Source organism: Amphiura filiformis, chromosome 8, assembly GCF_039555335.1.
Source record: "Amphiura filiformis chromosome 8, Afil_fr2py, whole genome shotgun sequence".
Classification (NCBI taxonomy): domain Eukaryota; kingdom Metazoa; phylum Echinodermata; class Ophiuroidea; order Amphilepidida; family Amphiuridae; genus Amphiura; species Amphiura filiformis.
Window position 1 is genome coordinate 69,185,006 of NC_092635.1, and position 13,674 is coordinate 69,198,679.

The window sequence follows — 13,674 nt, forward strand, 5'->3', positions numbered from 1 at the left end:
GAATTCTTCAAAAAAATAGACAGGGGTGCGATTCAAAGCTTGTGAAATATCCTGATTGTAGAAGAAAATCCTGAAAAATAGCATGAAATTGGGCTAAAATATCCCAAAAATGGGCTGAAAATCAATAAAATTGCGTAAATAGTAAAGACGACTGACCTTGGGCTAATTTGAAAGTAGCCCAATTGGTGCAGGTAAGATGGCTCTTGGCAACACTGATTGAGATATCCAGATTGCCAAGCGATACACAAGTGTTGACATTCTACGATGCCATTAACCTGACAGTATTCCATCATCTCTGACACAAATCAAACATTTGGACTCAATATAGTGTCACTTAACAAGTAGTTTGTGTTAAATAAACATAAACTGTAAGGTGCATTTTGGCAAATTTTCATGAATCCACTTTTTTAGCATATAATTTTGGATTAATATCATGTCTAGCTTATTAACACTCACTATGGAAGACACAAACATTGGCAAGACCGATGAGGTACAACCACAGAGTACCGACTCTGCCATGTTTCTGTGTTACTAGTGGAGGGAAGGTAAATATTGTACCTCCAGATAATTGTGACTGTATAGCAAACTTTGATTCAGATTCCCATGTTGTTTGTCTTTTGCATGCAACACGTTATGCTAAAAATGTGTATTAAGCACTTAGTGCTCAAAACTTTGTAACACTCAAGCTTAAAAGCGCCAACTATCGTTCAATTTCAGAAAGAGGTCGAAATACGCCAGAGGTACACTATTTACCCTCCATGAGCAACAAAGCAATATGGCAGATTTACCTAATCATTACACACAGGGCAAGTTTGAGTCTGTACTCTTTGGGTATAATCTCTTTGGGCAAGGTACACTAGCATTTCAAATTATGTGCATCTCTCAGTACACAGTTCTTGTACCCTAATACACTTGTACATTCACAGAATGACCTTTGAATTTGTAGGGTATATAGACTCATACTCCACAACCAGAGGTCAGATTTTGAGCTATGACTGTTAAATGGAGGTTAATATTGAACTGTGGCATCTGAAATGAAACCATTAGGTCAAACCATAAGGTAACAAAAAAAAGAAAACCTGTCCTCACAAGTGGATGGACAGACTTGCCAAGTAGGATCAGTCTATCTGGATTTTTTCCCCTTCTTTTTTTTTCAGGAAGAGACTAATACACCCCACTGGAAGGTTGAAAATCGGACAAAATTTTGAACATTTTGTGCAAATCATATCTTGACAAATTTATTATTTTTCAAAAAATTATATGCAAAATCAAATATATACATTTACTTTAGCCAAAAACAGCTATTTTAAAACAAAACGCAAAATCTGGTTTGGTCGGGCGTCAATAGAACAGGATTTTTGTGGACAGTGACGTCATCTGACCATACTTACATCTCGTCCAATGAGACTCTCTCGGTTGTTTAGCACACCCCAAGGAGAGATGCCGATAGTAACAATTCTGTCCCTCATCTTTACAGAGTGGTTGTTGAGTGCGTCTCCTACGTGAAGTGTTACCCCTGCACAAACAATGACAGAACCACATACACATCAGCATGGCTTGAATCAAAGTTTCTGAAATGGTCACATTGTGACACGCAATTGATTGATCAATTGCGATAGATCAATTAATTGGTTGGTTGGTTGGTTGGTTGGTTGGAGTTGTTCTGTTTAATGTTCATATTAAAGCTTTCAGAAGTTGATTTTCAAACTTATATACTCAAATCCCTCAATACAACACACAAAAAATACACCAAGTCAACTGCTCGGAACACAAAAAGGTTGTGTGTTTTATCAAATCAGTCATTAGACGATGGACATTTCAGAAATGTTATGTCGTCATTAATAGAAATCTGATCAGATATCCGATAACCTTGACTTTGCACATTGTAATGCTCATAGTCCAGTGTAAATTGACAGATGTGAAAAACCCCTTAAGGGGGTACTACACCCCTCGATAAATTTGTGTCTATTTTTGCATTTTTCTCAAAAACTAATAACACAGTGGTAACAAAAGTTGTGTATATTATAGGGGTAAGGAATCCAATTATTACACTGGAATTTCAGTGACCCAAGCCAAGTGGTTCGTTATTTATGATAAGAAATAAGGTACCGCTAGGATGTACCTCATTTCCGACCATATATACTGGACCGCTTGTCTTGAGTCAGTGAAATTTCGGTGTAGTAATTTGGTTCCTTGCCCCAATAATATACATAACTTTTGTTTCCAGTGTGTTATTATTTTTTGAGAAAAAATGCAAAAATAGTCACAAATTTACCACAGGAGTATAGTACCCCCTTAACATTTTTGTGCTCCAAACAGTTGAAATGTGATTTACAGTTGATGCAAAAGTAATGGAAATTTTTATTCAAATAGGAACATATCATTTTTACTGCTCTGCATGCTTGCCATAATACACTTCAACATAAAAAAGTAAGTTTTGAGATATTTTCTAAAAATATCAAAAGCTATCTTAAGAACCACTGAACCAATACTAGGCTTGTTTGTACTCATTTTAATGCATTTTTCATGCAGATTCCAAATATGGTCATGACAATTTACAATTCTGAAATTTTTGAATTTTAAATTTTTTAAAAACTTGTTGTCTGCAGTCGAAACCTGCATGTAGAGGGTTAAGAACTAGTAATAATTGTACAATGTATTGTTTTTTAATGCCTTACGGAATTTAATGCAGTTCATGCAACATACCAACAGGCAGCTACCGTAATGTGAAATGCAACATCCTTGCGCTCGTATGACGGAAGGTTAAATGTCAAATTTCTAAGATCACTCCTCACACACTCTTCCTACATACATCTACAGTACAAATACAAGCTTGAATATTGTCGATAAGGTACCTCATTGAAGCAAAAGTGTTATTTACACTGGATATTTTTAAAGCGTTTTTGGGCTTGCATCCAATTTGTCGGTTCATTTTTACTATTAAGTAGCCTATACATATCAGACATGAGTGTATATCTCACGCACAAGAAGTTGAAAAAGGAAATAAACCCCCTCATCAGATTACAGATTTACATATTTCTAGCTATTGATGTTTTACTTGAAGAAATTTGATCTGATATTTTTCACAGATATTCCTTTGTGTCTTGTCAATTGCATAAAACAATGATTAAATATAAAATATTTTCCCCATTAACATTGAAGTAATGAACTGAATGAAATAGTGCAGCCTATGTTTTACCTGTATAAGAAACTACTTCACAGGCAATGAAAGGTGCAATTACGAGACAACTAATGCTCTGCGTGCTAACTATCGGCTTCAACATAGAGAGTTCAAGTTTTGAGATATTTTCTCAACATATCAAGAGCTATCTTAATAACCACTGAATCAAATACTAGGCTTGTTTGTACTCATTTTAATGCATTTTTCATGCTAATTCCAAACATGGTCATGAAAATTTACAATTTTTGAATTATAAAAAAAAAATTGAAATTTGTCGTCTGCAGTCGACACTCGCGTGGAGAGAGTTAATGTGATTGGCAAAGCTAAATGGCGCATCTATTAAAAGTACAGTCAGAAGGGCACAGGTTCCAGAATTGGGACTAATGATATATTGGGTTATTTCAGTTAAAATCCATACACCTCCGATGGAAAACATGGCCTTAATCTCCCACACAGTGAGTGTAGACATCAAATGGAGTCACCCATTCAGGTAACCCCATTTGAAAACCATATTCCCTGTGTGGGAGATTAAGGTCATGTCATCCATTGGAATAGCCCAAATCTGTGATGTGAATTCAGGAATGGATGTACAAAACAAAACTTTCTTAAAGATATGGGCCAAGTTCAAATTTTTGCGACCAAATTTTTTTAATTAGTAACTACTTACCATTCACAATAGCTCTATTACGTAACAACAGCACAATTTCGTAAGACATTAATCTTATAATATGTCTCTTGTATTTTGCCGACAATAACATAAGCTTTGACTAAATTTGCAGACAATCACATGGTTTTGACGACAATAGTCAATTTTTATCGACAAAATTGTGTATTGGGGGTGTCACCCCCATACCCCCCTAGCGTCGCCCCTGATTAAGTGGTAATGTAACTGGAAACTGTCAGACAAAAACATGTAGCAAATTTGTATCAATTCTTTAAATTTGTCTACCAAAATCCATTATTTACAATTCACAATCCTGCCTATTTTATTTATGTAAAGTGTCAGAATACTGCAATCTTTTTTAAGCCAAATATATATGTGACATGATCAAGGGGAATGAGCCGAATGTCGCTAATATTGTTTTTGAGATATTGGCGAAAATAGTGTTCAAATTCTTTTGTTTTATATTGTTTTCAGCCATTGATAAATTGCTCATAATATGGTAACCAGATGTCCGATTTTGATGTGGTTTGCATCAAAATGTAGCATTCGTAAACTGCCAGAAAATTATTTAAAAAAATTCTAATTGAAAATTGCCAACATGTGACTCATTCCCCTTGATCATGTCACATATATGAGCTTCAAATGTAAAGTGCAAGAAACCTCCAAGGCTAGCATAAAACCTCACACTAATGTCAGTCAATGTTATTATAAAGCCAGAGTACATTATCAAATATCAAGTTCTTGTGGCTGCTGACATATCACTCTCCATTACCAAGCGAACATAATCCACATACCTATACTAGTGCATATCAAGGCTGAATTTATTTCAAATTGCTTCAAAGGGCATACTATTCCAAGTGCATCCTCTTTTCATAACTTATTTTCAGGAGCACATGCATTTTATTTTGTGTGGTTACTAACTTGTCACTTATTTAATAAAGAGATTTTGCCTTCAAAACTTTCAAGTGACACAAATCCTGCCCTGCTTTCACAATTAAATGTCTTCTAGCTACGTCTATAATCGTTCTGAGCATAGTGATTAACTATACATTATTAAAAATTGTAATAAATTAGATTTAAATACTTTTCTCATTATATTTGTGATAAAAGCCTGTTTCCAAAAATCACTAAGTTTGCTTCTTTATGTTAATCAAACACCTAAAGTCCTACAATGTAAATACAAAAATTCTTCTAAAGAAAACCAAAATTGAATCGCTTGTTTGACCATTTCACTTTTCTTGGTTGTAAAGCATCATCAGAATATTGATTGATGATCACTTCTTCCGGTTGGACATTTTGGTTTTCTTTGAAAGAATTTTTTTTTTTATTTATCGTCAAACCTGATGAATCTATTCAGTGACATTAATTTCCTGTTTGTAGAAGAAGTCACAATACAAGAGCTTCAGCACAATGTCAAATTTGGGTGATGTCATATAGAATCAAAATGTTCAATTAAACTTAATGCTCTGCATGCTAGCCATTGGCTTCAACATAAAAAGTCCAAGATGTAAGATATTTTCTAACATTTTAATGCATTTTTCATGCTGATTCCAAATATGGTCACAGAAATTTACAATTCTAACATTTTTGAATTTTTAGAAAAAAATTGAAACTTGTACATCAGTATTTAAATTCCATGATAGTCACCTGTGTGTGTTCCTTTAGTTATAATCCATGCACCTGTTGTCCTGGCAGCTTTGCGTAGACCCTTACTAAACACTCTCTTCAACTTGGGTTGGATTTCAAAATTTTGCAGTCCTCCCTTGATGGAGATGAGTAGATTAGGTAGACCCAGGTTCCAATCCTGCGTGAGTAACTTGAGTATCTGCTCTGGGTTGGTCGTATCTGATAACCTGATGTACTGTAAAAGACATAGTCAAATTATTTGCCTCACTTAGATACTCTAAACTGTTTTATCTGAGAAGTTGAAAGCACATTTTTTCCCATTTGAACACCTATAGACCACTTCACAATGTGAAATCATTGTCTGGCAGTATGCTCGCCAATATGGCAATTTCCATTGTTCTTTGCCATAGTATGCGCACCAATATGGCAATTTCCATTGTTCTTTGCCATGCATTGTGCGTCCACATCGTAGTTTGCTCAGGGCACATGCATTTTAAATCACCCACCACATTTCATATAGTACAAAAAGCCATTGAACAGTGTAGTGGTTCATTCAAGCATATCAATAGACCAGTCCCTCACCTTTGTTGATAAACAATGTCAAGTGGTCTATAGACAGTGATGTAGCCAACAGCCATGACAGAATTTCCACCTGTGGAGCATCTTGCCCCCTCCACCGGTGGGATTTTTTTTGCCCAATTTTATCATTTTAAGCGGGCATTCAGAATGGCTAACTGACTTATGTCATACGAAACATCAGCACCTCATTAGCAATTCTATTACCCCCACGACCCATTATTCAAAATCGCGCAGTGTGATTTGTTGAAACACGTCACGTGACAGACCATTAATTAGCGATAAAGTGTCAAGGGCAACAAACTTTATGTTCTTCTATCATCACAGTGCACAGTAGAACGCACAGCACACCTGCTTATGTAGGGGAGAATGGAATGTCAGGGGTGTGTTATTGTATGTGCATACCTGCTTATAGGGGAGAATGGAATGTTAGGTTGTGTTATTGGAATGTGCATACGCTTTGGCTCAGTGTATGCGCTCCACCTTGAGGTAAACAACTTGAAATATTTGGGCAAAAAATTTGTTATTTTCTCTTTAAATCACACTATTTTGTGGTAATAGAATAGAAATAAAGGGTGCAGCATTATCCTTTACACGCAAATAATGTGTCCTCGGCAGTAAAAACGTTTAAATAATTATTTACGTTTTTACTGCCTCGGACACATTATTTTTGTGTAAAGGATCATGCATTACCCTTTATTTCTTAATTAAGTGCCCAACTTTCCTTGCAGACACTTTATATTGGAAAAGGGTAGCATGAGCCCGTGAGGTACATACTACATTGTACATGCTAGTCAGTCACCCAATCTTTGGTCAAGCGGCTCCTTTCGAGCCAATTTGTTACGAGTCAATAAGATGCTTTCAGTAGACCATAAGCATGTACCTCTGTTGCCCCACTTAGGTGTATATGCGCCAGCAAACCCCTACACATGTCATAGCAATGAATCATTTGATTGGTCCACCAGAGAACTTCTTTAAAGCAGCAATGTACAATCTTATAATATGAAATTGGTTCATTTTTGTTCAAACCTGATTTTATGGCATATTTAAATTTAAATTTTTACACTCCTCGTTAGAAGTTCAAAATACCCTGGTGGCATTTCTTTCCTTTCATTTTACCTCTTTATTTTGTTAAAATGGATAAAACCCTTCTTGATAATTATTACTACATGTACATGTATTAATTTGGCAAAGAATAACAACAATAAAATTTGACGGAAATCATCCAGTTATCAGTTGGAGTCCACATATCATCATTCTGTTCATTGACCTTGTCAATGTCTATTAGGCTATTGTTCACACTACATTTTATAATTTAAATTTTTTTATACTGACATTCTGACAGGAACCGACTTCCTACACAGTCCAATGCTGTAGTAGTGTAAACGTAGAAATTTTCACACAATTAAAATTTTTGCACTCTGCCAACTGCTTCCGTTGCTTTTATATTCATGATTAATTCTAAGCATCCTTATTACATCGACCATACACAGAAAAGTGTTTGTACCATGTTATTTTCACAATGAGCTGCTTGGAATGTAAATAGAGCGAACAAAATGCAGCCCAAAAAGTTGCACTTTTCCAGTTCTCTGAATACTCTCTTGTTTTGATTCAAGTTTAAGGTTCACAGTTGTCATGTGTCATTATGTCTGTACCTTGGGAGCATAGTAAAGTTTGTTTGGCTTATAATAAGCGAAAATTATTCAGTTTTTGTTACTGCGTGCCACACGTCAATAATCCCAAATCACGCTCGCGTAAATTCACATAAGCATGTGCCAGTCATGCATCATGCAACACGCAGCTAGCATTAAGTGCTGCGCCCAACACTGCATGCACGCGATTCTATACCAATACCCAGATTATGAGATTTATTTTTTTCGCCTATTATAAGCCGAACAAACTTTAGTGGCATGTATGTAGTTATGAACGATTTTCAACTCCCTCAACATTTCCACATCAAGAATAATTCTTGATCATTACTATTACATAATTGGAGTACATTTATGTAATACAGGTTTTCCCCACTTCACAACTACATGACTGACCAGTATGACCATCATAAGTATGTGAGAAAAGGACAGTATGCATGCTTTCTGAATAAGGAATCAAAATACTGATATAAGTGAATTTCAAGCCGGGGGGTCTCAAGGAATTTCTGTGTACCCATGATAGATCTGGGGTTCCTGGAGGTAACCCTTACCGGGACAAGTAAAGAGATACCCCTATAATAGCGGGACCAGATTTCTATAAAAACGTACCCCTAACAGGACTAGTTTGTGCCGGGAGTTTCGGTGAAAGTCCTCGCTATAAGACCAAGTGCATGAATATGACAATTATCATACCAGAAATGACTTTTGAAAGTCAAAAAGTCACATTTTGTTCTATTTGTTTATCAAAAATTCCAACAAAAAAAAGGTATGTGGGCATGAAATCAGAAAATTTGATACCCCTTTAGAAGAGGCTAGTGATCGGGAGTCTCGAGACTAGTGCTAGTCTCGCTTTTTTCAGATCGAGCATGGGTACCTGGCCAGAATTCAAGTACGCCTCCGCTCAGATTTCAAGATGGATCCTGTCAAAACATCCGTCCTTTCAAGTGAATATTCAAGACCTTGAAACAAGGCTTTAGCTAGAGACCCGTCCGGCCGTCATTTGGACGCCCTGTCACGAAAATGGACGGCCTAGGACGGCCTACTGTAAAAAAAAAAAAAAAAAAAAAAATTTTTTTTTTTTTTCAAGATTAGTTTTTTTTCGGTTTTGTAGTGTCCCTGGAACTAGACCTAAATGCTAGGATCATTAATGGTTGAAAAGAAAAAAAAAAATTTGCATGATGTTTTGTGTTTTTAATATGAAAATTGATAGTTTGTATTCATGTCATACTCTATCAATGATATATTTTGATATCATTAATAGAGTATGACATGAATACAAACTATCAATTTTCATATTAAAAACACAAAACATCATGCAATTTTTTTTTTTTTTTAGGTCAACCATGAATGATCCTAGCATTTAGGTCTAGGTCCAGGAATACTACAAAACCAAAAAAAAATAACTTAAAAAATTTTTTTTTTTTTTTTTTGTTGAAATTTCGGTATCCGGGCATGGCGGGACTCGAATTCCCTGGTTACCTTAGTAAGTCAAGAAAAGTAAGTTTTGAATGGTATTGATGCAAATTGCTTTAATACAAATAGTTGCATTTTTATGTCTAAAAAGCCTCTCCTGGGCCCTTCAAATTGCTCAAATCCAGGAGCTTTGGGCGCTGCCCCTGATCCCCGCCAGGGGGCCTAAAGCGCCCCTGGACCCCCCGCTTGATGGGCCTTCGCCACGCTTCGCTCACTTCGCTTTACTTTTTGTACTTTGGACACCCTACTTTCAAATCCTGGCTAATGCCTTGCCTTGAAATACTATATTACACGCTATTTCATTCCACCATGAAGGACAGCTCTCTGATGAGGATGTGTTTTATCACATCAAAATACGGAGGAAATTATTTTCGTGTTGTATGTCTATTTCATCCTACCTTGCTATATTCTACTATGAAGCTAAAAATGTCAACTACCTTGCATGTCCTTATATAGATAATGTACTCGATTTTCCCTTTAAGCATATATAATTCACTTCATACAAATCCTTGAAAGCAGGAGGTAAAAAATCAATCCCTCTAATGCAGGGCACCTTAGATATAGAGAGGGCATTTTATAATTCAAAGCACCAGCACTAATTAGTGATCTATTGTGTGTATGTTTGCAAAATACCATACAGAGCAATTTTAATCAAATAATTTAGGTGCATTTCTTATTTGTAGCAGTTTTTTTTAAACAAAGTGTTATAATATAAATTTATGAAGATAGTAGCTATTGAGGATACCATAACTATAACCCCAATTTTTAATCAGTTTTAGGCTGCTAGCCAAAAAACATACTTTTTATTTTCTTTTTTTTTGCACATCATGTTGGTAGAGTGTCCTAAATGCAATGTGGTTCCCAAAACAGTGCATGTCCTCATAAATGTAATGTCCTACACCAGGCTTCCTCAAATAGATTTGTTGAAGCGCCACATCAAATAAAAAAAATGCAAAGCGCCACTCAATGGCTGCGAAGTCGCCGGGGGAGTCAGAGGGGGGTTGCCCCCCTGTGAAGCTATCGATTTTTTTAATTTGAGGTGCAAATGACGCCATTTGGTGCAACATTTTGTACTATTTTAGCCTGTCTTTACAAGGATAACATGGGAATCGCATTGTTTATATATTTAAAAAAATCTAAACGGCGCTGCGCCACTGGGAAGCCACGGGCGCCACATGTGATGCCCAGCGCCGCTATTTGCGGAGCCCTGTCCTACACATTAAAGGTGAGGAGTTTCCAACTGATGAGTCGTGACTCTCCTCAGCTTAAAATGTGGGGTTGATTACCATGATTACCGATGAATAAGGTGGTTCATGCGACAACATTTAACACTGTGATGTGAGTGGTATAACTTTCAAGAAATTGGCTTGCATTCCTAAGAGGTTTGGTACCCCCTGCTCTACGTTCATCCTTGGAAATGATATATAGGTATGGTATTGAAGCAACTTGATATGTTTCTAGGATGTGGTGGTGGTGGGTTCAAATCCCTCTTACCTTTGCTTTGTTGCCATGCCCTGCCCCTTGAAACTCAAGCACTCCATATGCGTCTGCACCTTCATATGCTTGCACTCAATAGGCATCTGTTATTTGGAACTGCTGAGTGTGGAACCTACTACCCCATGTTTTAGGATATAGGTGGTGGGTTCAATCCCTCTTACCTTTGCTTTGTTGCCATGCCCTGCACCTTGAAACTCAAGTACCCCATAGGCGTCTGTTGGGAACTGCAGAATGTAGAACCTGCTAACCCATGTTTTAGGATATAGGTGGTGGGTTCAATCCCTCTTACCTTTGCTTTGTTGCCATGCCCTGCCCCTTGAAACTCAAGCACTCCATATGCGTCTGTTGGGAGCTGCCAAGTGTGGAACCACTATCCCATATTTTAGGATATAGGTGGTGGGTTCAAATCCCTCTTACCTTTGCTTTGTTGCCATGCCCTGCACCTTGAAACTCAAGTACCCCATAGGCGTCTGTTGGAAGCTGCCGAGTGTGAAACCTGCTGTCCCATGTTTTCGGTGCTGCTGATTGGATGTGGCTGGTCTGGTTCAACTCGGAATGAAGCGATATACTCCGCCCACACCCACACCTGTAATTATGGAGTAGATGACAGTTAGTTAAGCTTAGACAGTTAAGCTTCGGAAAGGCAGTCTTGAATATTGCAGCGTATGCGAGTAGATGATACTGTCAATCAATTCATTTTTCGCATTAGTTTAAAGTGAGTTATTGGTAAGTATAAAAGCATACAAATTGAGAAGTATTTGTTAAAATGGCTGCTAAATTTTAGCAGGTGATCGAGGATGAAAGATTAGTGAGTATGCATGTATTTCCCCCACTAGGAAATGAAGCAAAGAAAGAAGGGGAGCAAGGGAAGGAAGCTGAGAAAGGACAAGGGATAAGGAGGAGAGAATATGACATGCAGAAGGAACTGAAGCTGACAGATACCATAAAATTCCAAATATGTATGCCTCTAAATGAGTGTTTCTTTTTTTGTGATGAAAGAGGGGAATGGCATATACCCTGCACGAAAACATTATTTGGAGTTTGAGCAACTTTATTGCTGATAGAGGAGGCTGTACAAACATGTATTATCGTTTATTTTAAGACCAATCTATTATAATGGGTTTTTTTTATGGAGGGTGTCTGTCTTTTGTCAAAAAACATGAATTTAGAGGCATACATATTATATGCTTGCATATGGAAATCTACGGTATGGCAAATTGCATAATACCAAAGAAACTACATAATTCCTTAATGCAATTTAGTCCTTAACCCAGAGAGACTTATAGCAGTCAATTTCGCACAATGTAGTTCACTCATTTTTACACCATTTTGTCCCGATCATTATTAATGAAAATTCAAATTCTAAAAGACAATTTAGACACAAATATTTCAGACTCACACTTGAGGGTGGCTTCAACTGGATAGGGGGGAGGTCTTACAAAAATTTGGGATGTGGGGATGTGCCCGCTGGAGTTCAATGACAACTATCTCTATAGAGAAAATGTTACGACTGATCAATATAGCTACTTTTCCAAAGCATCCAATTTTGTTACAAATGGGTGCTTTTGAGCACAAATTTGCCAAAATGCATCAATTTCATGCAATTTTGGTGCATTTGCCCCATTGTCTCTGCTGATACCTACAGAAAAAGGGCATATGAGGGCAGGGCCGTAGCAAGCGGGGCGGCCGGGATGCCATGGCCGCCCCACTTTTTGATAAATTTGTTATGGTTTCTTTTATATCTGTATTTCAATTTGGGCATATATTTGTAATTTGGCCACCCTACATATTTCAACCTTGCTACGGCCCTGTGTAAGGGACATCACTGTACCAAAATGTCGCCCAAAACCAGGGCACATAGCATTACCCACGTACCATCAAACAAAATGTACCCCATCAACTCACACTATTTCTGACAAAATCAACACCATTATACAGAGCAGTATCCTCACTTTTGCACAGTCATACCATGCATACACTTATAGTACAAAGCAAATGAACAGGCTGCATACCTATGGGAGATGGCATATATAACACTTTGATCAATTCCACACTACAATCAACAGGCATTATGAATATATACACAAGACAGGTGTTACACTAGGTTGGATAATGGGGCACATGCTTTCACAATGTTGCTTCATTTCTACATCTGTAGTATAGAATCATTATATGAAGTCAGAGATTTCAGTAAAACATTCCAGTTAGTACAAGTAGTGACAAGTGCATCAAAATATTTGGTGCAGACCAGTGTCTTAATGGGTTATTCGGATTATTCCAGTTGAAATCCATACACCCCCTTCATCTTCCATGCAGGGAGTGTGAATTTCAAATGGGGTTACCCCTTACATTTGTACATCTATTCTGTAGTATAGAATATTATATGAAGTCACAGATTTAAGAAAAACATATTTGATGTAGATCAGTGCCTTTTATGGGTGATTCCAATTGAAATCCATACACCCCATATGGAAGACATGATCTTCATCTTCCATGCAGGGAGTGTGAATTTCAAATGGGGTTACCCTTTACATGAAATTAGGTTACTGTCTCAATTAAATCACATGAATACCTTATGTGCATCAAAAAGTAATGGCTGCCAGATATTTTTCAGTGCACTCCCATTTCTATGTCATGATTTGCAACATCGAAATTTGCTCTTCAGAACATACTTTATGAAGCACCACTAAAAATGAGGCGTGTTTGCTTAAGCCCCTGCTGCAGCCAGAATAGAGTCATCTGTTAGCAAAACATGATGATGAAAAGCAACATTAAAGGGTCCAAAAACAAATCACTATGTTGTCACCTCATCCTGCCAATACAACAGAATTGGACCGTCTCTGTACATATTAGATATTAAAAGCACGGTGAATCTTGAGGATCCAAATGTCAAGATGTTTGAAGTAGGTGTGTATACCTAGCAGTTAGTACTTAACCAAGTAATCAGGACAATTGTGTTGATCTTAACAGACATACTTGTGAAAATTTAGTTCAGATGAATACAGATA

At 37.0% G+C, this 13,674-nt stretch overlaps 1 protein-coding gene across 1 annotated transcript in view; it reads right to left on the reverse strand.

The window, feature by feature from the left end:
- LOC140159688 (transient receptor potential cation channel subfamily M member 3-like) overlaps positions 1 to 13,674 on the reverse strand; it is a 76,522-nt gene that overhangs the window by 39,809 nt on the left and 23,039 nt on the right. The window contains exons 4-6 of the mRNA XM_072183183.1: positions 11,084 to 11,252; positions 5,493 to 5,706; positions 1,392 to 1,516 (exon numbers count right to left, since the gene is read on the reverse strand). Of these exons, the coding sequence (XP_072039284.1) occupies positions 1,392 to 1,516; positions 5,493 to 5,706; positions 11,084 to 11,252 (508 nt within the window). The remainder of the gene's footprint in view (positions 1 to 1,391; positions 1,517 to 5,492; positions 5,707 to 11,083; positions 11,253 to 13,674) is intronic.